At 39.7% G+C, this 27939-nt stretch overlaps 1 protein-coding gene across 1 annotated transcript in view; it reads right to left on the bottom strand.

Annotated features, from left to right (window-relative positions):
• The window catches only part of LOC137344911 (double C2-like domain-containing protein beta), a 194017-nt gene that overhangs the window by 116760 nt on the left and 49318 nt on the right, over window positions 1-27939 (bottom strand). Inside the window, exon 3 of the mRNA XM_068008186.1 lies at window positions 9300-9374. Coding sequence (XP_067864287.1) covers window positions 9300-9374 — 75 coding nt within the window. The remainder of the gene's footprint in view (window positions 1-9299; window positions 9375-27939) is intronic.

Here is a 27939-nt window from a genome sequence, read left to right on the forward strand (position 1 = left end):
TATGTGCCTATAAATTGCCTTGACACATTTTTTTTTCTGTGCAAGTTGTTATTGTTGTTGCATTTTGACACTAAGCCCAGCTCCCCTCCCTTTACAGGTACAGTGCACCTAGGGTACACTTTGCCTGTTGGACACCCATCAAGGGGCCCCATTGGAAATCTACCCTATATCTTCCGCTATAGTTACTAATTTAAGAAATATGGTCTTTTTCATTCTTGGACAAATCTAAACAGAGGATATGCATGTTTATCCTCCCTTATAAAAGTCTTCCTCACCTAATTCATCACAGAACTATCTGACAGTTTGAAGTTTACGGTTATACTTCAAGACCACACATTGAAGATGGAGCGGAGACACTTTGTTGAGGGAATTCAGAAAGTTCCTCATTTGTCGCCAGTTGGGAATTATTTATTTTCGTCATAAATGTGAAAAATTTCAATTTTATTCTTCACTTATGAGTAAACTAACAAAAAATAATTCTGAAGCCCAACAAGGTATTTTATATATGCTCAACTCGAAATGTATAAATACAAAACCATATTTTGTATTCAGTCTTTATGAGGATGAATCTTATTGAAGTTCTAACTGAAAAAGTGAGAAAATCCTTAGCCTTCATACCTAGTTCCAGAACAATTTACTATTCAGTGTATCTATATTTTATTGAAAATCTACAATTCCCCCATTAACTGATGACTCATGCTGTCCTTGTACTGAAGCTCCATAATAGATAGCTAATGCCCAATCTCATGCAGCATCTGCGTCAGCTCTTGCAGTGAGTCTTGATAACTAATTATCACTGAGTGCATGTCCTAATTCAGACTCCATGCCCTTGCTCCCTGCCTCCTCAGGCTGCTTTCCCCTGGTTCTTGCGTATGGCTCATCCGTTTCCTTGGCCTGCTCTCACAACATATGTGTTGAGGCTCACTGAGGCTCATAATTTGCTATCTCTCTGCCTCACACACACTGCCTGTCCATAGGCATTGTGCCTGATCTGCCATCACATAGAATTACTTAGAATTACATAGAATGTACAGCAGAGAAACAGACCATTCGGCCCAACAGGTCCATGCTGGTGTTTATGCTCCACACGAGCCTCCTCCCACCCTTCTTCATCTAACCCCATCAATATATCCTTCTATTCCTTTCTCCCTCATGTGTTTACCTAGCTTCCCCTTAAATGCATCTATGCTATTCACCTCAACTATTCTCTGTGGTAGCGAGTTCCACATTCTAACCACTCTCTGGGTAAAGAAGTTTCTCCTGAATTCCCTGTTGGATTTATTAGTGACTATCTTATATTTATGGCCCCTAGTTTTGGTCTCCCCTGCAAGTATTAACATCTTCTCTACGTCTACCCTTTCAAACCCTTTCACTATCTTAAAGACCTCTATCAGGTCACCCCTCAGTCTTCTCTTTTCTAGAGAAAAGAGCCCCAGCCTGTTCAATCTTTCCTGATAGGTATAACCTCTCAGTTCTGGTATTATCCTAGTAAATCTTTTTTGCACCATCACCAGTGCCTCTATATCCTTTTATAATGTGGAGACCAGAACTGTTCACAGTACTCCAAGTGTGGCCCAAGCTTAACCTAACTTCCCTGGTTTTCAATTCTATCCCTCTAGAAATGAACCCCAGTGCTTTGTTCGGTTTTGTTATGGCCCTATTAACCTGTGTCGCTACTTTGTGATTTGTGAATCTGTATCCCCAGATCCCTCTGCTCCTTTACCTCATTTAGACTCTTATTTTCCAAGGATTATGTGGCCCCTTTATTCTTCCTACCAAAATGTACCACCTCACGCATATCTATATTGAAATTCGTTTGCCAATTACATGGCCATTCTGCAAGTTTATTAATGTCTTCCTGTATTTTGTCGCAGTCCTCCTCAGTGTTAACTATACCCCCCTAATACTGAAGGATGATATTAGTACTGTCTCAATTACCAAGGTCCAAACACTTTGAGAGAGCAGGGTCATTTGCTCAGGATCAATACTGAATAGATGTTACTGGTCCTGACTTCAAAGTTACTAGTACAGATACAATGTTCTGTTTATTACTACTGATCATGGTGAAAGTCACTTCAGGGTTAGGCCATGTAGTTCCGAATGCCCAAGTTAGTTCAGTAAAATGCATTAAAGATTCTTTTCCGGCTTTCATTTATTGCCCTTTTTTCAGCCATTTCGTACATCCAGCTATATTTCTTTTCCATCCCATAATTCTGTTACCATTTTGAGTTTTGATCAACAATCTTTGTTATGAAGAAACTATGTGGATGTTCCCTTAGATGATTAAACAGCTGAAAACACTGCTGTGCATAGACAACAGATCCACTGAGGAACACGAACAACAACAAACATCTGGATGAGATCCAGATACCATGATATGAATTAACCTAGGGAGAATAAGACTGGTGAGAATTCTTCAGTCCTGCAGAGTAGTTGATTTTTGTTAGGTAGGCACACAAAATAATTAGCTTGCATGATTATTTATAGGTCCCACTCATTATTTCAGGGTTAAGCCTTTCTTTGTCACTAATGGGTGAAATTGGCCAGTGCCTCTGTCATAAAATGGGCTGATGCCGAATCGGCAGTAAGCGCAAAACAGGCTGTTGGCAAATCGTCAGCCTGTTTTACACCACGCCTGACTCTCTTTTCACTGACTTCAATAGAAACAAAAATCAGGCATGGTGTAAATCAGGCTGCCGATTTGCTACCAGCCCATTTTGCACTATTGGCCTTGACCAATATTGCTCTTTGATATTTCTGTACTCCTTCCATGAATTTAACATTCCTTGCTGTACCAGAAAATAATGATCTGCACTTGAATATGAATTGGTTTGGGATTGCAGCAGAAATAACCAACATGTTCTAATATCCAAAATAGAAGACTGGAAGGACTGCTGCACAATCTGGGTCACTTCAACAACCCAAAGGTCAATAATTTTTCAATTGTATAAAAAAAATTAAATGTTAATATTTGCTTTGTTGCATCCTTAAGTTTATTTAAGATATAGTAAACATTTCACTCATTTCAAGCACCCTCTGTGTGTTCTTTGTGATATCAGTGAGTGATAACCTTTGGTCTGTTTTCCATTTATATCACTCACGATGGACTATTTTCTGCTGGCATCAGTTAATAGCAACATACAAAATGGCTCTTCATCCAATTATGTTAACGTTTTAGTCATATAATATGTACAATGAATTATCAGACATTTAGAGCAAATTATTTTGGTAGATAATGCATGACAGAAATTTGCTTAATTTAAAAACTGCAAAGGCACTCCAATGGTTTATTATAATGCTGCCAGCCTGCTGAACGGCAGGGACCACTGTTTACACTCTGGTGGTAAGGTGTCCAGCATCTTCCACTATTTGTTCCTTTGTAGCATGGGTTCCAGTATTAAACAGTTGTCACCAACATTGTAATATTTTAGCTATATATATCAAATTGACAAACGAGTTGAGAGTGGACAAAATTAGAGATATTAAGAATTTGCTATGGTTTTGATTAATCTACTAGAGCTGGAAATCATACTTTTTTGGCCTTTGCCCATAAGCACATAAAACATTTCTATCCATTTCTTCTGCAGGTAAATAATTATAAAGCCAAAAAAGTTCATAAAGTAGTTAAAAATAGCTTATTTGCCAGTATAATAAAGTATGTGTCTGTGTTTGTTTGTATGCGGGGATGAGCGGCAGTGGGAGGTAAGTAGTCATTCTCATACCTGCAACAGGCAGGTGCAGGCTTCCCCAGGATTTAAAAAAATGTAGGCACTAATTGAGGTGCAGCCCCCATCGCTTATAGCAGGCGCGTTCCTGCAAAAGCGATTTGCATGTTAAACGCGATGGCTGGTATAACGTTTGACAGATTTTATGGTGAGCATTACCGTCACATACTGAATAGCCGTGAAATTGTAACACTGATATATATAAAACAATTTCAAAAGAAAGAACAGGGAGTCTATAGAATATCATGTGACAATGACAGAGTTTGAGCCAACAATTATATTTAAATGTCCAGCCAGTCTTTACATTTCATTCTATACTTCAGGTCATAATGTGCCCCTGGTTATGCCTTTCCCATTTTTAATGTAGGTTTGACTGACTTCCAAAAAGACATTTTCTACCAACGAATTTTACATTCATTCAAACAAACGTGTCCCATGACTGCAACGCATCTGAGACTGCATCAGGACAGGATATCATTTCAAAAAGCTACTGAATCTAGACCATCGATGTAGCTGGTTATTTTCAGGGCTAGTTGTCTGACCAAAAGGTGAAAACAATTAAATTAAACAAACACTTTAACTTCATTAGCTCACGCAGTCATTTGGCTATTGGTCTTAGTCTTGTACCATGACAGACTTTATGGTGAGCATTACCGTCACATACTAAATAGCCGTGAAATTAAAACACTGATCTTTGATCTCACAGAACAGTCGGAATCCTGGAGGTTCTGCATTTCATGCACGTCAATTTCAAGTGGTCCCTGTGTATGTAGCTTCACCACTTTAATACTGATTGTTTTATTCGCTCCTTCAATCATTGAGCAGCTAATACTCCTGTTCTAGTTCGATCTAATGTGGTAACAGTGACAACAGCCATTCAAGTAGGCTGATTATTGCCTGGTTGAGCGAACTAGTGAGTAAGCACAGCTGTTACTGCTCAAAATAAATGGAGCACTTAAGACGCTATAACTGGCAACTTTGAAATTGACGTTAATGTAAATAGATAATGCTTATCGCTTTTTGGCCGTTATAAGCAACTACCCATTTTAAACATGGTCATTTTAAGTGGTGGGGACTGTACTTTACTTTGAGCTATGTTAACTATTGGCTTTATTTGGCCAAGATATCCAATTCTAGATACGAGTTTGTGAGGGATAGTAAAGCATATTTTAAATAAATCAATTAGGGTAGATTTTCCATCTAGCAGGATCATTGCCACTTGTGGGATTTGAGTACTCAGGCACTGGGAAATCAGGGATCCACTGGAACCCTTCATTTGTGATTTTCCAATTGGACTTTTCGCCTATATGGTTTGGATCTCTCACATTCTGTAATAGAGCTTCATTTTGCATGGAACTGCAAGCAAATGAAGGACTTTTGGTCTCCCAAAGTATTTCCTGACCCTTGAACTGAAAGCTTTAGTCCAGTGCTGTTTGAAGGTGAATGTGAAATTAATACTCTGAGTTGCTTTGAAAGCAATCCAGTGACAGTACTTCATTCTTTAAATGGTGCAAGATAGAAGGAGGAGGCATTTGCTGGCACTGTATTCTGCAGCAGTAGAAAGAATCTATTTGGATGAAGTGGTAAAAAAAGTAAAACCCTTTTATTTCCCCTACAAATGTTCAAAGCCATGTGTGTTTAATATCTTTAATCCTGGTGCTACTGCTGGCGATTGTTTCTGTTTTCTGTACCCTACATCCTAATCTTTGCTTGGGAAGCACCTAGAACAAGCACGTGAGATGGCTGGGCTTGGGCCTGAGGTGGCCCGTAACTCCTTGTGCGAGGCAATGAAATGGCCCTGCAATTGCTGTGGTGTCTGGCTGGTTCTGCCACTTTCTGTCATGTCTTTTGTAATTTAGGATGATGGTGCTAGATATGCCAGATATCACATCACCTTGAGAGACAGTAGCCTCATTCACCTACTCCAATCATATGCCTGCTGCCGGATAAGTTAGCCTATATAACATTCATATGAAATACTCCAACTGAGCTTAGAACATCTTTCACTGGGGGCTCTGATGTAGATGACCTGGTTCTGCCATCGACTCCATGGTTAACTTCAGATCCGTTAAGTGTTCATTTATGACTGCACACGAGGCTAGTGGTCTCCTGCAAATTCACCACCAGATCTCGCAGGCTGCTTTTCACAAGACATTGGTGCTCATACACCAACCTTGTTTTAAATGCAAGGCCCGTGAGGTGTCAATCCCTGAGCTCTGCAACTAATGAAGGATGTGAACTGGGCTACCAGCCAGCAGGTTCCTGCCCCTCCATTGCCATCACCACCTGCACCTGCTTACTCATGGTTTGTAATTTATCTGATGAACTTCCTTTGACTATTTAAATCCAGCGCCAGGGAGGGAGTATCTCTGCTGGGGCTTCCAATGGGCAGAGTGAATGATGCAGGATGTTGTGAGATGCCTTTTGGGGAAGTACTGGAACCTGTGGCAAGTTCCTTTGGGCTGCCTATAGAAAGAGCAGAGGAACATATGTTAGAATGCTGACTCCATAAACTCCTTCAGATATTACTTGCATGGTAATATATTGTGTGACATGGTGTTGTGCTTAGGTGTATGCCTTGGAGCACTGAGTATGACGAGAAGAATGAAAATGTGAAGAATGATACTAGCCTTGAATTTGGGAAAGAGCGCAGACATCATCCTCCCCTACTCTGCCTACGTATTCAATGCCATGGTCTCTTTGAATGCAATGAAGCCCTCCTCCTGTGCGTGTCTTCTCTCTTTTGTTATGTGTTGCCTTGTCCTTAAAGTAAAGAAGCAATGTTGAGGCATTGAAAGTGTTAGAGGCAAAGCACAGGTAAGCAGAAGCAGGTGGAAGAGCAAGAACCTGCTGGCCAGAGGGCGAGTTCACTTCCTTCCTCAGCTATATAGCCTAACCCATCTGTTGTGGATGTGAGCATGTATGTACTCGCATCATGCAGCGAGATTTTATTAGATGGGATTTTTGGGTGAAAGCCTTTTAACTTACCAGTGTGTCAAGACTTTCAAGTAAAGTTGCAATGGCAATTTTTGCCCTGTTGCAGAAAAGGCATGCATGGTAAGCATTCAAAAGGCTATATGATAGTCTGAGTGGGATGAGACACTTTGTAGCACGCGTACTTTGCTCATTTACTTGGCATAAGATAAAGGCGGCTAATTTTCTCAGATTTTGAACTTTTATGATATTTGCAACTAAGTCCTCTGAATGATAGACACAGTATTGACCCAGAGCGTTACCTTCTCCCAGACATTCTAGGAAGCAGAATGCCTTGGAGGGCCAAACAGAACAGCTTTCCTGTACCCAACTTCTTCCATCAACACCTCCACTGCTGCATTAGGAAATCTCGTGCTCCAACAAGCTCGACATGTTCCATTCTTGCGGTGCGTAATACTGAGCAAGTGTTGGAAAGTGGCTTTCCACTAAAAACGCAATACACTTTAAAGCAGCGCCAGACATTCTGCCCTCGAATTGCCAAACACTGGTGGATTACACACTGTAAGCTCGGTCTGACTGACAAATGAGGCCTGACTCCAGAAGATTTGTTGGGATTTCCTTGTGTGCAACTCAGGCAGACACAATGCCTGCACAACAATGTTCCTTCCCAATTCATACTCATATTGGAAAACTTAGTTTTATATAAACTTTTGGTAAACATACTAGAAAATAAGCCACACTTACCCACGATAGGAAACCTTTCGGTTTTTAAAAAAAAAAGATTTGATGGCAATACAAATACATAGATGAATTGCTACCTTCAATTCTGGCATTTGTTTATGGGCAAAAGTCAAAGAAGCATGACTTTTTAATACATAAATACAGCTACACTGCACATGACTGTGCACTCATTCTCTCTGTGAATTATAATGAGAAATAAATGACATTGGATTAAAATCAGTAGTATATAGAAAAAGGAGTTTACTGGTATAAATAAACTGGTATAAATAAAAATAATAGGAAGTCCAATTATTATTGCAATAGTCTTAGAATCAAAAGAAGTCCAACAGTCAAACTCTTTGATGTATGTATAGTCCAATATATTACATTTAATAAAGTCAACGATAATAATGGCAGTTGACCACACAACATATTTCAGAAAATGTCACGGTACAGACTTATTTTAGTACAGTGCAAGTATCGATCTCTATTAACATCATATTTTTTCTGGCATTCAAAACACTGTGAACATACCTTCAACACATATACATATTAATAAAAATGCAATATCATCAATTTTGAGCTCAGAGTGAAAGATGTCATTGGTATGGAATGGGATCCTTCCATTTGAATACCCAGCATCACCATCAAGCACTTGGAGGTCAGGTAAAGCATCGTTTACACCACTGGCTGTATTTTCTCAGTATGTACTGATGGTGATGAACTTTGCCCATCACCAGTGCACATCAGAAAATCCTGGGTGCGTTGTGCATGATTGCCCATCTGGTGCTAGGTGAAGCACCCCACTGCCAATATTCAGAAAATTATTCCATACAACTTCAGCTTCAGTGTGAAGTAATTTTCACTTTGCGATAATGCTAAATTTGCAGTATAAATTCAGACTCATGAACCAGTCTGACTCCAAAGAGTAGCAGTGCATGACTCCCTGGAGGAGAATGGCTCACACTGCTTCCGTTCAATACTGCATGGAATGTAACTCCAGTGTTGTTCAAACCAAGTTTAAAAATGTCTCTGGTTGATTTTGTGAAGTGCCCTTCTGGACACTTTAAAACCGAAATGCCTAGAGCATGTAGACACTGCAGCTTGCACTCTCTAAGCATTTGAATTAGTAGGAGAGAAGTATGTGTGTACCCAAGCATGCGCAGAGCTCTCTGTTGGGCAAGAGATCAGAACTAGGGACTATAAATATAAGATAGTCACTAACAAATCCAATAGGGAATTCAGGAGAAACTTCTTTACCCGGACGAGTGCTAAGAACGCGCTACCACAAGGAGTAGTTGAGGCGACTAGCATGGATGCATTTAAGGGGAAGCTAGAGAAACAAATGAAGGAAAAGGCATTAGAAGGATATGTTGATAGGGTTAGATGAAGAAGAGTGGGAGGAGGCTCACATGGAACATAAACACCGGCATGGACCTGTTGGGCCGAATGGCCTGTTTCTGTACTGTAAATTCTTTGTAATTCTTTGTAAAAGATCAGAGTTCCAGTCAGATAGTATTAATGGAGTACTGCCTGCCTGGAACCCAAACTGTCACTGACGTTCTCAGAGTTGTGGCTGCAGTATAAAAACAACATTAGATGAAGTGTGCACCACTGTGACATTTACTCATCTTCCACACAAGCCAGCCTGTAACCTCTCTGAGTTAGATTGCCAATTTAGTACCAATTATTCCTGCATTAGAATTAGCTTTGTGCAGTAGATTCATGGCCACTAAGAACAGTCCAACTATTTCATAAGAGTCCTTACAATCAACAAACAAAGCGGATTTTTATCCATGGGACTGAGTTGGATTTGGAACCCATAAAGCATATCTCACATTATGATAATGGATAAGATTCATCTGCACTCTTTCATCTTGAACAGTTGAAAACATTTCTGCTTTTAAACCATAAACCCACCTTACTGGCTCCAGGGAGCAAATGCAATTTGACATATGGATCAGCAAGTCCATTGTGGTCCATTGGCTTAAGACCCTTTGGAAAAAAAAGAGAACACTTATTGTCATTATTAATGGCCTAAACTGAAACCTCAATTAATTTCTTCAGGTTTATCAATAAATAACAATTGTTGATCCAGAATTACTTCCCCTCTTATACTTATGCCATTTCTACAAGACATGCCTGACTAGGTGGCTCTTCGCACCAAAGTCAGAGGAAACGCAAATACTTGAATTTAATCCAGGATATTGCTTTCCAGCTTAATGCCTCTATATCAAAATTAAGTGGATTGTGAGGCACTAATCAGTTGAGAACAAGAGCTAATTAGATTTGCCAAAATAAAATTGCACTGCAGAGGACCTATTGGCCATGTCCAAATAATGGACTAATGGAGAAAGAATACAGGAACATAATCATTGTGCTATTTGAATGCAACATTTTCCCTTTTTTATTGGCAGAATTTCAGAAATGCAAATAAACTTAAAACCCAAGTTGACTGCTGATTACCAGAGGAAAACTAACACATTACAAATAAAGAAAACTAAATTGCACAATTTTACAAAAAAACCAATAACTGTGGCCTTTGAGGAATTACAAATATCAAATCTTGGACAAGAGAAATACACTTCTGATCATGAATCCTTCTTAAAGTTAAAATTCAAAAGAGATTTTTTTTCAATACCTTCATTTGAACTATACTTTGATTTATAAGCCCTACTGTTACTAACTATGAGTCCTCACTTAGTAACTTGAATACATGGAAGTCTCATAATAATGAAAATTTAATCTGAACTGTCATGCAATGCATTCTTACAATAAACTTCCCATTATAATTGTGCTTTGGGAAACCTATCAATTATTGGTCAGATTTTCCATAAAAAAGATTCAAGATTGTTTTAAAATCCTTCTGATGACCAGTATTTTACGGATTACCAGAATTCTATTGATTTGTTGAATTTTATTCTGTTAGTCATACAAAATGTCCTACGCTTGTGTGATGGTCTTGTATATAATGTATCCAGACAAATACTTCAACAAAACATTAGAATGATTCTTTCTCCAATGAGTAAATGCATTATACAGTGTGGTATTCAGCAATGTAGTCAGGAAGGCTCAAGGACTGAGATGTTGTTTGTGCTGAATTTACTGATTATCAGTTGCGGCAGCATTAGGGGAGGGAAAAAAAATGAAAATCAGCCAGAGTTTCCTGCTACTGATTTTTATACAGTGACTCCATGTTGGAATGTGAATTTGCGTGGATGTAAGGTAAGGACAGGATCTGGCTCAGCTATGGTACCCTTCAGTTCACATATTAAGCATGCCCATTTGGGCAAAGCACAGGAAGCTGCCAGTACCCATGGAAGGGCAAGTGAAAAAGATGGAAAGGGGGAGAAGATTGGGGGAAATGGCAAATACAAAAAAGAATGATAAAAAGGTGGAAATATTTCCAAAAGCAGACAGACATGAAGGTCATTTGAGTCAATATGTATTATTAGAAATACAACAGGGAACTGTAGGCCTGAAGAGTATGATTTTTTTTGTCGATGACAAGACATTTATAATTTATTGCAATTCAATTACAGCAACAAAATAAATGCCATCAGTGCTCAGGCTGACTAATCAGCAGTAACAGTTTGTGCATGCTGGCTGAAGGTAGAAGGTGCAATTACATTATCACCGCCATGGGTGCAATGATTAAACAATTTAGGTTTGATTAATGCTGGCCAACATCAAATTATTGACATTTTAGTCACTACCATTTCATGTAGGTTCCACCATTTGGGATATGTTCCAACTACATCTGCCATCCTTAACTGAGCACATAACTCAAATCACCTTGGCGAGTATGGATACCAACAATCAATGCACAGCTACAGTAAAAGCCTCTTAAGTGCTGCATTGACACTACAGCATTATTACTGATGGCAACATTGTAATATAAATGAGGTGGCATTGGTAGCTGTGTTGGCAGAGTACCATCTGGAGACTTGTTTTTCCGTGCACCACTCGAGGGACAGCACTGCTGGTGACAAACATAAAGATATAGCTCTAGTGGCTTAAGCCTCTGTAGACCACCAATGTTTCAGCCACAGTCTGAATTCTTGACCTATACAGGTCGTCCCTCGCTATTGGAGATGGTACCAGCCAAAACTTAAACTCACAAAAGCAACTTGGAAGCAACTGTACGTGCACAAGATCATCCATGTACATGTTGCAGCTGATGCACTGAAATCTGCCCCACAATTTATACGGGGCTGTAACAAATATATTTTACTCAATCATTTCTATTCAGCAAAACTGCGGTGTTTATGGGGGCTGAATTATTATTAAAATAATGCCAACGTTACTTTGAAGGGAAAACTCCAGGCTCCATGAGTGCTCCTCCATTTTCTAATCTCTGGAACTATAATCATTTCCCTTTACCAAGCAAAAACATATTTCAAAGCGAATGTTTTCCACTGCCGTACTGTTTTGAGATCTGCTATTTAGTGCTTTGGAGAGATTGTTAGTAGCCTTTTCTCACCAGAATATTGTCACATTGCTCATTACTGCTGAGAAAATAACAAAATACCTGGGCTTTTTAATTGAAAGGTTTCAGAAAAACTATCTTTTACCAATTGGTAAGCAGAAAAGGAATTCCTGTGTATTGACAGATGAAAGAAGAACATGAACTTAAAATGTATTAAGTGTCTTGATTTCTACATTATTTAAGCCACCAGCAAATAAACAAGATATGATATTTTCACCTGAAAAGGCTGCTAAAAATAAATCACAGCCCTCAGTGAGGACAGGATCAAGATCAGCTATGATGGCCTACATAGTCAAAGAGCATGGCTCACATGTGAAGAATGGCCATTGGTGAGAAGTATTGGGGGGTCACCAATATTTGTGGAGCACTACCCCAGCACAAGGCACCATCTTCAGGACAGGATTGAAGAAAAGGGAGACAAAAAAATCAAAAGGTGAATTGGAGGGGAAAAGAATCTCCTTAGTGGAGATGAAACATTTCTTAAGTCCATCACAGTCCCAAAGTATGATGTTTCCCCCATTTGCTAATGATATTGAAAAAGCAGACTTAAGTATAGCTTGAGAAACATGCTTTATACTCACACCAACTTTTTCCACTTATAATAGCAACTTCTTCCCCAAATATGTCACACAGCAAAGCTTAGTTTTCAATTTGAACTTAATATAAAACCAAAAGTGCCAATTTTCCTCTCTTTGCCTGGGACTGCTCGGTTACTGCATGAAAAGCAGAGGAATAAATGACTGAGACCCGTTATGCTGGATCCCTGCTCTCTTTTCGTTACCCAGGGATTTCCTGAGGATTCACTAAGGGGGGGCAGAGCAGTTACGCTTCAAAAAGACGTAGCCATATTACCGAGGTGGGGAGGGCATTAACGGTTCTCCCACTTCATTTTCCTCCCCCAATGAGTAAAAGGAGACCCATTTTCAGAGACATCCAGAAGAAGTAGGTCTTAGAATCTCTGCCCAGCCATCTTCTGAATGAAGGATTGAAAAGGGGCAGGCAACAAGAAGCTTGTTAGAAACAAATAAACAGGTGTTACTTTCTCCCACTGGTAGTTTTGCACAAAACTGAGGCAGGAATGTTTTCAGATGAGCTGATGGTTTCTGAGTTGTAATTACAGGCATGTTTATGTAACAAGCAAGCTGCCAAAACACAGCTGTAAAAAAAAATCTTCGAAGGAATTTTCTTGCACAGCACAAACCTGGCAGTTGTCTCATGTGAAGCTTTATTTTCTTCAAGACTAGTTGTAACTGTTTTTTTTCGATAAAGAGGATGTTCCTGCTGTGTGTAGAGCAACTGGCTTCATTTTAGCACGCTTCTCACTGCACTTGTGGAATTGCCAATGTTTGGAAATAAATTAGGGAGTGGTGGTGATTTAAAAAATTACACGGAATATCCCATATTTAGGATTTTACTACAACTGTGATGTGTGATGCAAACTATTGGCTTATTTGTGGATGGGCTGTGGCAGCTAGTTATGCTTTATAACTTTAAAAGCAGTTTTCAGCTTCTTGACATGCTCATGGTGGAGGTCCCTTTGTTGCCATGTGGTAACTAGGGGGCAAAGCCTACATCATTCCCATTAGAGTAGCCAACATCGATGGGGAGATGTGAGGAGATACATTAATAACCAATAATATAATAGATTGCAAACCCCAGACTGCAGACAGCCAGTTAGGTCCACCTGACAACACAAGATTCTGCCGCTCCCATTCCTGCAAATCATGTTTCATACTTTTAGTTATTTTTAATGACTGCAGTGCGCACACAAAAAAATGACTGAGTCAGAAGATTATAGGCCAAAAATTACTGTTGTTGATAAATAGCAGAAGAATGTTTAACACAGTCAATGATTTTCCTCACTGTGCTATTTTAATGGAGAGCATTAACTCAGTTATCTTAAATAGGTTAACCCCTCTGTTAAATAGCAGACAGAGGGAGCTCATTCGAGCTCCTTAAGCTATTCATCTGCTATTAGCAGCAATTCCTAGCCTCATATATTAGAAATTGTCTGAAACACACAGCAGTTTGATCAGCATCTGAAAGAGGAAAAGGGAGGTTCATGTTTGGGTATGACACCATCCGAACTCGCTTTTAAGATTTTGTTTCAATGATACCGACTTGTACTTATCCCTTCTGCATTTATTAAAAATGAACCGTGTTTATTTCAAATAATTAAATCAGCACACTCACAGTTCATCTAACCCTGCATCTGCTACAGGACTACCATGGGGTCAGGGACAGGGATAGCTGTGATAGTGAGTCAGATTTGTTTTGTGAATGTACAATGCACTACTGTTTGGGATTATTGTATGTGCATCTTATAAAACCTTTCCATTCACAAATTAATATGATGAATCCAGGGTTAGATTTACTGCATCCTGTAAAGTTGGATTGAAGTATTTAAAATATCCTCTGGGAAGGGGGTTTGGCTCAGGCGACAGGGGGTGATCACCAGGACTATGGAGTCGGATGGAGCACTCCTACTCCTCCTGGATCCACAGAAAGGGAATTTTAAAATAAAAAATTTAAAACTTATCTGTTATTTGCAGCCCAATACCTGCCCAGCCCATTGATAACTAATTTCTCCAAGGATTCCTTCAACAGGCTTTAGGCCCCTCAATTACACATTCAAGAGGTCTAACACCTGTTTTGGTGGATGCCTAAAATTGGTCCCCACAAATATAGCAGTGGGACAAATGCCTGCGCAGATTGGGCACAGGCCATCCCACTGCTAAATTGGTATGCTTTGTACCTGTTATTCGCCCGAAAATTGGGCGCAACACATGCCAATTTCTACCCCTAGATTTCTCTCTCTGTTTTGAGTACCATTTATGATTTGGTCACCACATTACCGGAAAGATGTGACTGCACTAGAGAGGGTACTGAGGAGATTTATGAGGATGTTGCCAGGACCGGAGAATTTTAGCTATGGGGAAAGATTGGATAGGCTGGGGTTGTTTTCTTTGGAACAGAGGAGGCTGAGGGGTGATTTAATTGAGGTGTATAAAATTATGAGGGGCCTAGATAGAGTGGAGACGAAGGACCTATTTCCCTTAGCAGAGAGGTGAATAACCAGAGGGCATAGATTTAAAATAATTGGTAGAAGGATTAGAGGGGAGTTTGAGGAGCAATTTTTTCACCCAGAGGGTGGTGGGGGTCTGGAACTCAACACCTGAAAGGGTGGTAGAGGCAGAAACCCTCATCACATTCAAAAAGTACTTGGATATGCACTTGAAGTGCTGTAACCTACAAGGCTACGGACCAAGAACTGGAAAGTGGGATTAGGCTGGATAGCTCTCTTGCGGCCGGCTCAGACACAATGGGCCGAATGGCCTCCTTCTGTGCCGTAAATTTCTATGATTCTATGAGTACAAAAGGCTGCTAAGCAATCTCCACTGCAATTAATCTCAGCACTCAGTAAGTGACAACTTAGGAACATACTATCATGATCACAGTAGCCACCGGCATGTGTTACATCGTAACTTCTCATGGAAAGGTTTAATAAAATGCAAAATATAGATTCCAGCACATTGTATACAAACACTAAATGATCTTGCATTATCTAGGGTCTGCAGAAACAAAGCTTATTCAGGACTCTCATCGTAAGCACACAAAAAATGTTTGGTCCTCCTCATTACATTTTATAGCCTTTTTATTGGAGCCCTCCTTTCTGAAGTTTCTCACTCTGATACTTATGGAAACAAATGGCGCCAAACTACATACCTGCCTAAAGATGGGCTGTCTATTAAAGCACATTTCTATGTTAAGCAGGCTTATATTCCATTAAAATGCACCATAAAAACATTGCAGATATATCTACTCTGCTCTCCCCATCAGCAACAATATCTTACACCGACAGTCTTGAACCAGCTGCAAATTTCAATCATTAGATTCAGGGCAGCAATTATATCCAAACTGCCCGCTGCTCCCCTGAGCAGCATACATTATATAGATCCCATATGTAGCATGGCAAAAGGAAATGCAGATGGCAGATGGATTAGAAGGTCAAACTCCACCATGAATCTAACCTGCAGCTACAGAGTTTTGGGAGTTGACTGCCTTTCAATGAATGCCTGAAACAGTACTGAACCACTTCTGGCTGAACAGCCATTGCATTATTAAATTAGCTGAATAAAATTTGTACTGACAGAAATATTTCACATAGACACTCTGTCCACAACTCAATTTTATTATGTGATCAGCTGTACTATATGAGCACCGATAACAAGGAATATAAAACTTAGCCCAGGAGAAAGTCTATAGCCCCGATTTTAACCTAATTCGCTCGGCAGGATTGGGGCAGCCTACCGATCTTACAATCTATTGACTAACACTTATTATATAATGCCTTTATTGTTTATTAAAAACAGATTTATGCATTTACGAACAGGACTCAAAATCATTGGCTATAATCTTATCCCCAACACATATGGGGAAACTCTAACAAATAAAGAAGCATGTGAGATATAGAAGTTAATGCTTTTAGTTGAAGAATGTAAGAACGTTTTACCTCGGGGGTAATCGAGGTGTGAAATAACTAGGAAAGGTATTGGAGCAGATACTATAAATGGGGTTGAGAGACAATTTGATGCATTTTTGCGGAGAGAAAGAATTGAGGGAAAGGGTGAGAAGAGAGATAGGATGGGTTGACCTGTGAGAAAGGGACAGCTTATTTGGGCCTAATGGCTTTCTCGTGTTCCAAAAATTTATTTTAATTAACTAGGGTTGCTATGAGTATGGAATTGAACCAGACGGGTTGTTTTTAAGTGGCTGTGTAGAAATTCCTAAAATGCAAACCTAACAACTAAAGTCAATTTAAAAAAGAAATAGAAACTCATCTTCCACTTTCTTCTGTGTCTTATAATAGAGTTGTTAACATTTTCAATTAATTTTCATCAGCAGCAAAGGAAGCATCAGAACTCAAACCATGATTCTGTCCTGTGACATGCCCCTACCCTGCCCTCTAAAGAAGGAAAATTAAGAGGGGAGGACAAAAAGTGATGCCGTCCAGGCCTCAGTGACTAGTTACAGATAGTGAGGTAGGATCAGGAAATCTGCACACACTCTCAGCCAGGAATAATAGTTGGTGGTATGGATACTGAAAGTGGAATCAGAAAGTTCACTTCAAAAAGGGGATAAAACTAATTAATAAACAGATAATTGAATACTTGAGATACTATTGCCAGAGTAGCAAAAGCCGATGGGGGTGAAATTGGACCTCATTGCACCCATTTTCTGGGCAAAAAATGAGGCAAAAAGGTCCAATTTAGGAGGTCAATCTCCCGTGCCTGAACAGCGTTGGAAATACGTCTATTGCCATATTGGTTCAGGCACTAGGCCCCTTCAATATGCTAACAAGGGGCCAAGTAAGACCCAAATCAGAAATTGGTTTTCCCTGAATGCAGTAGGCATGGGCCTCCTGCATTCAGGATTACCTGGTTGACACGTGGCCTAATGAGTGGTCCTTCCAGGGACAGTTGGAGGCTGCCACCAAAAGGTACCTTGTAAAAAAAAGTTACCTAACTAGGTACTTTAAAAAAATAGCTACCTTAAAGTGGAGCCAAAGTTTGTGGGTTCAAACCCCACTCAACAATTGGAGCAAATATTCTAGGCTCATGCTTCAGGGAGGGACTGCTGCATTGTAAGAGGTGCCGTCATTTCAATGAGACATGACAAGAAAGTTTGCGAATGCATGTTCCCAGCACAGGAACGTATATCTTGAAATTGTGTGTGTGCTCCCATGATTTTCCAATTGTTAATTTTAAGGATGAAAGATTGCGGAGGGGAGGGTGGTGTACACACAAATTCCCAATACGCGATCCCAGCAGGTGAGGCTCCATGCTGGGTGACCTTACCCTTTGACAAAACCTACCCTGTTAAAATTGAGATTCCCTCTGTATGGTTCAGGCAGACATGTGCTGATGGACATTTCTAAGAGATGTGATAAGGTGCTATGTAGATGCAAGTTCTTCCTTTCTTCCAAAAAATTCAGTGTTGCTTTGCTCCCTATCTCTATTCCAACATAATTGGCACTGGAATAAGCATTATTAATATTTTAATGCTGCACATAAGGAAGCTTTAAATCTGATCATCTTATAAAGCATGTTAAAGACAGCAAAGTTGCCAAACTCAGCCCAAGCTGTCACTCCTATTGCAATAATATGTTAGAGAGTCACTCTTAACCATTAGTTGTCAGGAACTATCATTATGCTTGTTCTGTGAAAATGGGCTTTTATCATGTATTATTGTCCATTTGCTGCACCAACGGACACAAATGGTGCAATGAATTGTTAGTCACTCCCCTTTCAGTAACAGTGTAACAATGCAGGCTTTCTCCCAGCACTCCTCATTCATGTCCGTTGCAAAATAGCAGTTTCCATAATCAGATCCATACCTTCCCTGATCTGAAACGTGCAATTTTAAGCATTAAGTGAAGGGATGGAAGGCTCAGAGACAAATCATTAGTCTTTCGTTGTGGTTTTTCCCATTGGAGACTGGATCTCCAGTCCACTCAAATGATGAAAAACATCATGTGGTCAGACCGTATCATTTAGTCTAGAATCGGTAGTCAAAGGTACTTTTAAGAACTCAAATTGCACAGAAACAAATATTGCAAGGAAACAGCAGTACAATATTTGACTTACACAATACTCTAAACTATTCTGAAAATAACAAGTTCAAAACCGTAATGTCCTGTTCATAATCCTTTGACTGAATCTTTGGTGAACACAATGTGAGCACTTCAACAGAGCCCCTTCCACTTCTGCAATGTAGAAACTAGTAATCAAACAGGGAACTGGAGAACAGGGATAGCCAATAATACTAATATCATTCCAATAAACAACCCATCACCCAAGGTCAAAGAAGTTCTTTCCTACTGGGCAAGCAACCACATTGTTAATCATTTTTCCCCATTCAGATACATATGGTGATAATTTTAACCTAACCCATCGGGCAGGAAACCCATGGGATCGGGTGGAATGTCAGTTTTACACCCTGCCCGATATTACTCTCCATTGACTTCAATGGAGAGTAAAATCGGGCAGGGTGTAAAACCAGCGATGCACCCGATCTCATCAGTTACCCGACGAGTGGATTAGGTTAAAATTGCCCCCACAGGGTAAGAACAGACTTCCAGTCCTTGTTGTGAGTTTCTTTTGACACCTGACTCGCACATTAAATGACTGGGCTCCAAGAACAACCAACCCCCAGTATCTAACAGTCACCTACAAGTTTTGCAAGTATTTAAGAATTCAAAGACATGAGGCAGCTAACTTGTGAGTACACGTAATAAATCATAGAAAGGTTACAGCACGGAAGGAGGCCATTCGGCCCATCGAGTCCGTGCCGGCTCCATGCAAGAGCAATCCAACTAGTCCCACTCCCCCGCCCTATCCCCGTAGCCTTCCCTCCAGGAATCCAGCTGCCCAGGCAGTTCCCATAGAAATCTAGATATGCCGAGACAATATTTGTACATTGCCCTTTTCCTCCACAAGGGAGCTCTTCAAAAAAAAATTCAGCAGGGAAAGTGGATCTGGGGTAGAAGATCAGCCATGATCTTATATAATGGTGAAGCAGAGTCGAGGGGTCGTCTGGCCTACCCCTGCTCCTATTTATTATGTTCTTAATTAACTGAAGTTTTTAAATTCAGAATATTTTGGTCTATCTAAAGCTTCATTTGGTAAAGTTATAATGCAGAAATTTTGTATGGTGGAGCTATGCTTCTGTCATAAACTTAGTCACCTCCTCAGCCTTCCTAGAATAATGGAAAAAACAGAATTTCAGATTCCTTCAGTTTATAGGTTTCCTTTATTGTCAGGTGTACCAAGGGATTCTCAGGCTTAATAACTATTCTATTGTGTTTTTGAAGTTTTAATTAGAACATTAGTTCCATTAAAAATTCCACTGAGTTTCAATCAGAATGAATCTATTTAATGCTGTTCCATTTTCAAATGTTGACAGGACAGCATCAGGCAATGATTATTGTCTCTGTGATGCCACAATGATTTTTTTTTATTCGCTCATGGGCGTCACTGGCAAGGCCAGCATTTATTGCCCATCCCTAATAGCTCTTGAGAAGGTGGTGGTGAGCCACCTAATAATAAATTATGTAAACTATGTTCCAATATCAGTTCCTATTTATTGGAACTGACTTCCAGTTGCATTAAGTAGCTTAAGAAAGAATAGGGCAGATTTTTCTGTCATAATAAGGGTGAGGCTAATGGTGCTCGCTGTTATTTATATGCAAATGGTACAGCAACCTTAGGCGAGGGGCAGATGCGCAGTTAAACGCTAATATCCAAAAGTTGCCTGGGTTGCGCCGCTCCACCTTTGTGAAAACGGCATCTCGCTGTCTGCCTCACCATTGAAAAGCATTGAATGGCGTGAAGTTGCCGTATTTGGATGGTAGATACGAACTAAACTTGCCACAGAAAGTTATGTCTTGTCATTACAAGCGCAAGTACCCTTTTAACAACATGATAATTGTTAATTACTGCCAATCAACCTCTCTGGCACTGAAAATTGACTATTACAAGTATGGAGTCTCATTCCTTCAGGTATTAATTGTTGTTGGAGACTTTTTAAATATAAATTTTTTTTTCAACTTTTCCTTTCTGTCTCTTTTTTCTCTCAATCCAATTTTTCTTTCCCTCTCTTTATTTCTCTTTCTGTACCTTGATTTGACATTGAATTCACCCACTCTAATTTACACTTCCTTCTTAGTACCTTCCACTGTTTATTTCTGAATCCTTCAATCTCATTGGTTAAGGAGATACCCTGTTGGTTGCCCCAGATGCCCGGTTTCCCTCGCTGCCCTGTTACCAGCTCGCACTTTCAGCAACTTAGTGAGCACAAGTGTTTTAAGCTGAAGGGTAAGTCTAACACACAGCAGACGCCATTAGATGCCCTGCAACAGCAACATCTAGACCAATATATTTGTTGTCTTACCTGCAACACTAAAAATCTACAACCTAATCTTTTAAATTCTGACATTTAGTGGATCAGAAATTTACAGCCCCTGAATTTAATCTAGTTTTATGACCAAATACAGCTAAACACACCAGAAAAGGCCCAAGATCAATCCCAGGTCTATATTAACAGTTGGGGTTGCAGTTTGGGTACTACAATTAGCTTTAGTGGCCCTGTGTTATGGAGGGGAAAAATCAGCCAGGGTTCATAAATCTGATCATAATCCAGTGACCCATGCTGCAAAGTGTGCATGTACAGATGTTAGGTGAGAACGGGCTCAGACTTGGCACTATCTTTCCAAATTTCACACATGAAGGACGATCACTTAGGCAAAGCACTGGAGGGCACCCAGAGACTGTGGAACCAAACCCCACCATGAGTCAGTGGGGGAAATTTTAAGTCCGGGTGCAGGCGGAAAACTGGACGACTGTTTGTACGGAGGACTCCAATGGAAATGAAAATCGGGCGGAGTGTTTAACGGGCGGCTGATCCGCAACCATCGGTTTTCCACCCGCGCCCAAACTGGCAAATACCCCCAGTGTCTTTGGAAGAGGAGGACAGAAAAATTGGCAAAGTAAATAAATATTTAGACTAAGCTTTCATTAAAGGTTTTCCACTTAGTCACCTCCTAAGTCATGCACAAAAATCAGTGATTGCTTCAAATAGAGCCACTGGCTAATCATTATCCCGATCGAAAGGGCAATTTATATTAAATTCAGACTTTCCTCCTCAAAGCAGTTAACAACTAAAGGTTTGGGGTGAAGTGAACAGTTTAATTTCATTTTATACAAGATCGCTTGTTCTATGGACAAAAGAGGACAATTTTACAACATGGGTTTAAGTAATAACATAGCTAAAGACTGACAAATGCCCATGCTTTCAACATTTTAGCACACTATGGGACACCCAAGCATTCAATATATGTTATCCTTTGGTCAGGGGTTTCATTGGAAGCAAAGATTTGAAAAGTTTTTCTGCCTACCTTCAAGCTAAATAATATTCCTTACTGGTGAATAGCTCATGGGGCTTATACCAAGCTTCTGGGTAAATTAACCCATTTTTTTCAATTTCAATATTGTAGTTCCTGTTCTTTCTTCTCATCCCTTTTCCTAAATCTGAAACTTTAATTAAATCTCTGCTTCAGAGTAATGCATTGTAGTCCTCTTGGCATAAGCACCTCACAAACTGTATGCACCCAGGTTTCATAATTCAAAAAGCTCAATGCTCAACTTCAACCTAGGAGGTCATAAGTCTGAATCTCAAGGTTGTCAATCATGAGAATTAATTTGCCCAAAGATTAAGGGGCAAATGTTCCTGTTCTTGCACCTGGGCTATTGGATCGTCTGGGGGCAATGAATATAAGAAAGTTAAGTGAGGAGGAGCAAACGCACTTAAGGGAGCCCAACTAAAGTCCATCCATTTAAAGACGGACAATTGAATTGGCTCCTGATTTTCCTGTATTTGCTGCATTCAGATGATCCAATAGCCCCAGGTGTAGGAAGAGAAAAATCTGCCCCAAACAGTTCTCAGCACTAGATTGCATTTCATGTAGAAATTAAGTCTTTCAACTTGGGGTTGAATGGGGGAAGAAAAACTGACAATGTCTGTTTCCCTCTATTTGATTCAGGCCTTCTGCCATTTGATCATAAAAATGCCATGGATGGCAATTGCTGATACTTTTGCTCAAACCATACAATTCCCCAAGCCGGAAAGTGTCAGGTGGTGAGTGAAATACAGGAGGAAGAAACAAATAGAAAAACAAATTCTTTAGAAGAAGGCAGAAAAACATTTGGCATATATTAATTGAATTTCATTTGTAATTCTATAGTTAGTATTGAGGGAAATACCACATACAATTTCTTATTTTACAATGCAGGAATGAAATAACATAAGATATCACAAAAGGCCAATTTTATGATTTGCCATTTAGTTAAAAATGTTACATATTATTGAATTAGCACACTTTATTTCAGTCAACATATTGGCGGTGGAAGTGCTTGTATGTACAACAGATGACGGCCCCAATTACTTTCTTAGTGTGTGTTCAGACCACATTTTTATTTGGTAGATTTTTTGCAATATGATTGCAGGAAATAATTTGCAATGTAAAGGCGTGTAATTTATGCAGCACCATATTTTGTTTCCTGTATGGTACATTTCCCCATTTGTAATTTTATCACACAGTTCAACAAACCAGCTGCTTTTAGGTACTGACCCCAATTTAACAGAAAAACATATTGTGCTTTCCAGTTAAATACTTGTAAAGCTGGATTTGAGCCCGAGATTCCTCTTGGTATTATTTTTTATTTATTGCATTTTATTATGCATCTCACTGTAATAAATGGAAAGGGAACAATGTTTTAATTGCTTTTGCAAAGGGATAATTTATGAAGCTGGATATCCTTTTTATTGTAAGTCTCTTCTGGAGACTCATACTAATAGATTTGTCAGATGTGTATATGCGAGTCTGCCAAAAATACTTACAACTACCCAACAATTTGGCTGGAGCACATATAGCAATATATCTCCTTGTGGCCTTATATTAGTCCCAAGGTCGGAAATAAATTACATTTTGGAGTTATTTCAATTCATAAAATATAAATTACAACAACTTTTCTTACCAATCAATAAGGTTTTGTAGACTGCTCTGACGGCTGTGGCTTGACTAGAGTTGATACATTATTAACATAATCCTGCCTCTTTTCTCTGCTGATTGGCAACAACAACAACTTGCATTTATATAGCGCCTTTAACATAGTAAAACATTCCAAGGCGCTTCACATGAGCATTATCAGACAAAATTTGACACTGAGCCACATAAGGAGATATTAGGTCAAGATTTAAGGAGCATCTTAAAGGTGGAGAAAGAGGTGGAGGGGTTTAGGGAGGAAATTCCAGAGCTTAGGGCCTAGACAGTTGAAGGCACGGCCGCCAATGGTGGGGCGAAGGAAATCGGGGATGCACAAGAGGCCAGTATTGGAGGAGCGCAGAGTTCTCGGAGGGTTGTAGGGCTGGAGGAGGTTGCAGAGATAGGGAGGAGCAAAGCCCTGGAGGGATTTGAACAAAGGATGAGAATTTTAAATTCGAGACGTTGTTGGACGGGAGCCAACGTAGGTCAGCGAGCGCGGGGGTGATGGGTGAATGTGACTTGGTGCGAGGCTCTGCTATATGTATTGTAGTGCGATCATATGCACCTAGAGTTTGGTTTATGTCCAGACTGCACATAGATTTCTTTGCATTGTAACGACAGAAAGTTAACTTTAAAACATTGTTATTATTGTTTCAAACAGAAATATCACCGTTCATTTTTTCTGCTTCTTGAGGCATAACTCAGCTATTAAATAGATGAAGATTTTGAGGTCGTTTTCTTCCTTCAACAAATACCAAATCTGATATTAAACTGAAACACTGAAAACATTATCAAAGAGATAAATTCCTTTAATATTAAATAGATATTCTAGCTACGTTTAATGACGGTTTCTGAGAAAAAATATTTTAGTAATTAGTAATTTTCGAGTAACTTTTATATTTTGCCTGAGATGCACATATTTTGATCTGGACTTCAGTACATCAAATGATATTAAAAGAGATGAGAGCAAGATATTTGGAACACTACTGCAGCTGTCATAAGCCTACTTGGATTCAACCAAATAACAGAGAAGGTAATAATAGTCAATGTGGCATAGGCTTACATTGTGTCACATCTGCCAATATTACAGGAGGTTAGATACTCAACTAAAATACTGGTACTTATTCATGTTTATTTTTGTTCTGTAGCTTAAACACAACTATCAATGCAACTGGAAATAAAAAAAATATAAAATATCATTTAACCATCAATTCAGCCTACAGCATTTCACAGTGATTTTAAATTCCAGGCCAGAAATGCCTACAACATAAAAAGAACAATTCACCAAGTAACTGTACATTGCCAACTCACTCTGAACTCATGGGAAAAACTTTCATTACTCTATTGTGCCTAAGGCACTTCTGAATAGAGGACTTTCACTGTCATAAAAGAATAGCAATCTTGGTAATCAATGTGACATCATATATATATCCTCCTCTACAGTTTTTCTTCCTATTTTCTTTTCATATGGCCACTAACCTCCATCCAACCATCTGGCTTCTCTGCAACAGCCATTAATGCATTCCCTCAGAACTGAGAGGAGATGAACTAGCAGTTTGGCAAGGCAGACAATTTCAATTCTTCCCTCCCTAATGGAACACTATGCTACCAGAAAACTACTCTACTTAACAGGCTAATCAGGAAATGACAAAACTTTTCAGTAGGTTTCAGGAGAGGAAACAAAAATGTTCATTTTAAAGAATAAGCCATACATTTATTAGCAGCTATTACTTTATGGTTATCATTATTAAATACCTGAACCTCCAAGCATCATATTTCTACTCTGCATAAAACAACAGAAGTAACTAGCAGTCACCAGCAGAAATCTATCACATCCCTTCGGATACAAGAACTTTGGCCTAGAAATTCGATTGCGCATTATTGGTTTTTCGGACAAGAAACGGGCATGAAAGGTCCACTGTGGCGTGCGTGCGCTCAGTACGGGCCGGAGTTGCGCTGCACTCCATATTGGTTAAGGCCTTCATCCAGGGTGACCGCCTGAAATAGGCATTAGGCCCACTGCTTATGCAAATCGGGGGCCCAACACCTGTTTCAGGCACCTTTGCGAAATTGGATCACGACAGAGTTTTCTCTGACACACAGCAGCTAAACCAATGGCTTTTAAAGAAACTGCTGGAGGCTGCCAGCAAAGGGTAAGTACACAATTTTATACTTATCTGAATGAGCAGAAGTGCTCCTCCTGGCTCTATATTAAAACTGCAGGCAGCTGGCAGCACGCGCTGACCCCCTCTCCCAATTGCCTCATCCTCCCCAGATTTACCTGCTGCCCTCGGCCAGCCGATCTCACTTCCTCCACTGCGCCCCCCCCCCGCCCCCCCCCACCCACCCCAAACAACCAGTGAGCTTTCTCTAGTGCCTGCAGCTCACCGGTAATGTACAAATGAGGCAGCGGACCAATTTCCCGTGGTCCTCTTTCAGCGCGAATTTGGGCACGATCCAATTTCTAGGCCTTTATCTTCATGTATCTGAGAAACAGGGGCACGTTTTATCAGCAACTATAAGCTCTTTGTTCACTATGGGTGAATGGCGTGATAACCCTTACCTTTTTGTGCCAAAGCTTTGGCACCTTTCCTCAAAAAAGCATGCAGTGAAAGAAATATGAGCAGATGAGAAACAAAAATAGGTTATGAGACAGAAAAGGTATAACATTAATGGTGCAATGGGCTTAGTAAGACCAACAGTCTCTCATTTGTTTTTTCAATGTGTGAATTCATTAAGATCACATCACCACTACAGATCAGACTAACCTCCAACAATCTTGTGGGATTCTATCATAAATATATCAATAACCAAGCTTCTAAGAAAAGTATAAAGGTTAAAAAAAACCTTTTGGAAAAAAAAGAACAATGATCAGGTGATTTCAGTAGTTTGATTACAGTTAACTTAATCACACTAAATTCTGAATCCTTTCATACCTTTTAAAAGTGATTAAGCATGCACTGAAATGTTGCTTTTGATCTATTACAAGAATGATTTCACACAAATAGCTGTTCTAATAACAGCTGGTAACTGTCAACATATTACATTATGAAATAAACTGGCTCTATAAATTATTTTGATTCTTTGTTTCTATTGTCATTTGCTCAATAGGTGATCTCAAATTGATATTTGATACGTATTTGTTCATAAAGGAAAAAGATTCTAATGCAGTTCAGATTTTCAGCAGAAGCAATTTTGTTGAATCAATTAACTACTTCAAGAAGGAGCTGGATAAATGTGTAGACGTGAATGGGTTTGAGGTCACAGTAAACGTGTAGACCAAGATCATGAAATGTTTCAGAGGACACTTTGGTTCCTGGATCAGTGGGATTAGGGAAAAAGAAAGGAAAGCACATTTATATAGCATCTTTCATGACCTCAGGACATCTCAAAACACTTTACAACCAATGAAGTACTTTTGAAGTGTAGTCACTGTTGTAATGTAGGAACTGCAGCAGCCAATTTGCGCGCAAGCAAGGTCCCACAAACAGCAATGAGGTACATGACCAGATAATCTGTTTTAGTGACATTGGTCGAAGGATAAACATTGGCCAGGACACCAGGAGAACTCTCCTGCTCTTCTTTGAAAAGTGCCTTGGAATCTTTAACGTCCACCTGAGAGGGCAGATGGGGCCTCGGTTTAAAGTTTCATCTGAAAGGCAGCACCTCTGACAGTGCAGCACTCCCCCAGTATTGGGAGTGAAAGGGTGGACAGGGATATTATCTGCAGAGGACAGCATCGTAAAGTTAAATTGTGCTGATGGGGGCAGGGAGGGGGCACAGTGGACCTTCTCTGCTTAATGTAGCAACATCATAAACATGATTTATATTTCACTGCAGTTTACTGCACAGAAGAAGTCTTCCCCAAGGATGGATAAATATGCTGTAGTCTTGCATTATTACTTTTGGGGATCAGGGAGTATTTACACAGCACTTTCCTCATGGATATTAAATAAATGGGATTTAGATTGCTTGATTGTGGTCTGTGGAAGGAGTAGGTTGATGATCGAAATGGCCTTTTCTCTTTCTTTGGATTCCTAAATTCTTACATGGGGAAGGGAATATTGTTCCGATTTATACCCAATGACAGTATCATTATGCACTCCAGTTCAAGCGTGGGGTAACTCAATCAACTTTCGTCTCGCTCTTTATTATTCTAAATGGGAATGGATTCACTTTGTATAACAAAAGGGTAAACACCTTCTTTACAAACTGATGCATAATTTCATTAATCCAATGTGTCTCTATGCCAAATTTAGAAGACCGACCTCCAGGATAACATAAATGCATTTCTATTTCCCATACTCTTTAAACTGATAAACTTTCTGACCAAACCTGCCAAGTTACTGATAACTGGCACCAAATTTTAGCATAGGTGAACTTGATTCCACTGGGAAGTAGATTGAGAATATCAAAATTCTCTTCAATTTGGAGCCTTAGTGACTGTCAGATTAAAGAGGAGTACTAAA

This window comes from Heptranchias perlo, chromosome 28, assembly GCF_035084215.1.
Source record: "Heptranchias perlo isolate sHepPer1 chromosome 28, sHepPer1.hap1, whole genome shotgun sequence".
Taxonomy (NCBI): domain Eukaryota; kingdom Metazoa; phylum Chordata; class Chondrichthyes; order Hexanchiformes; family Hexanchidae; genus Heptranchias; species Heptranchias perlo.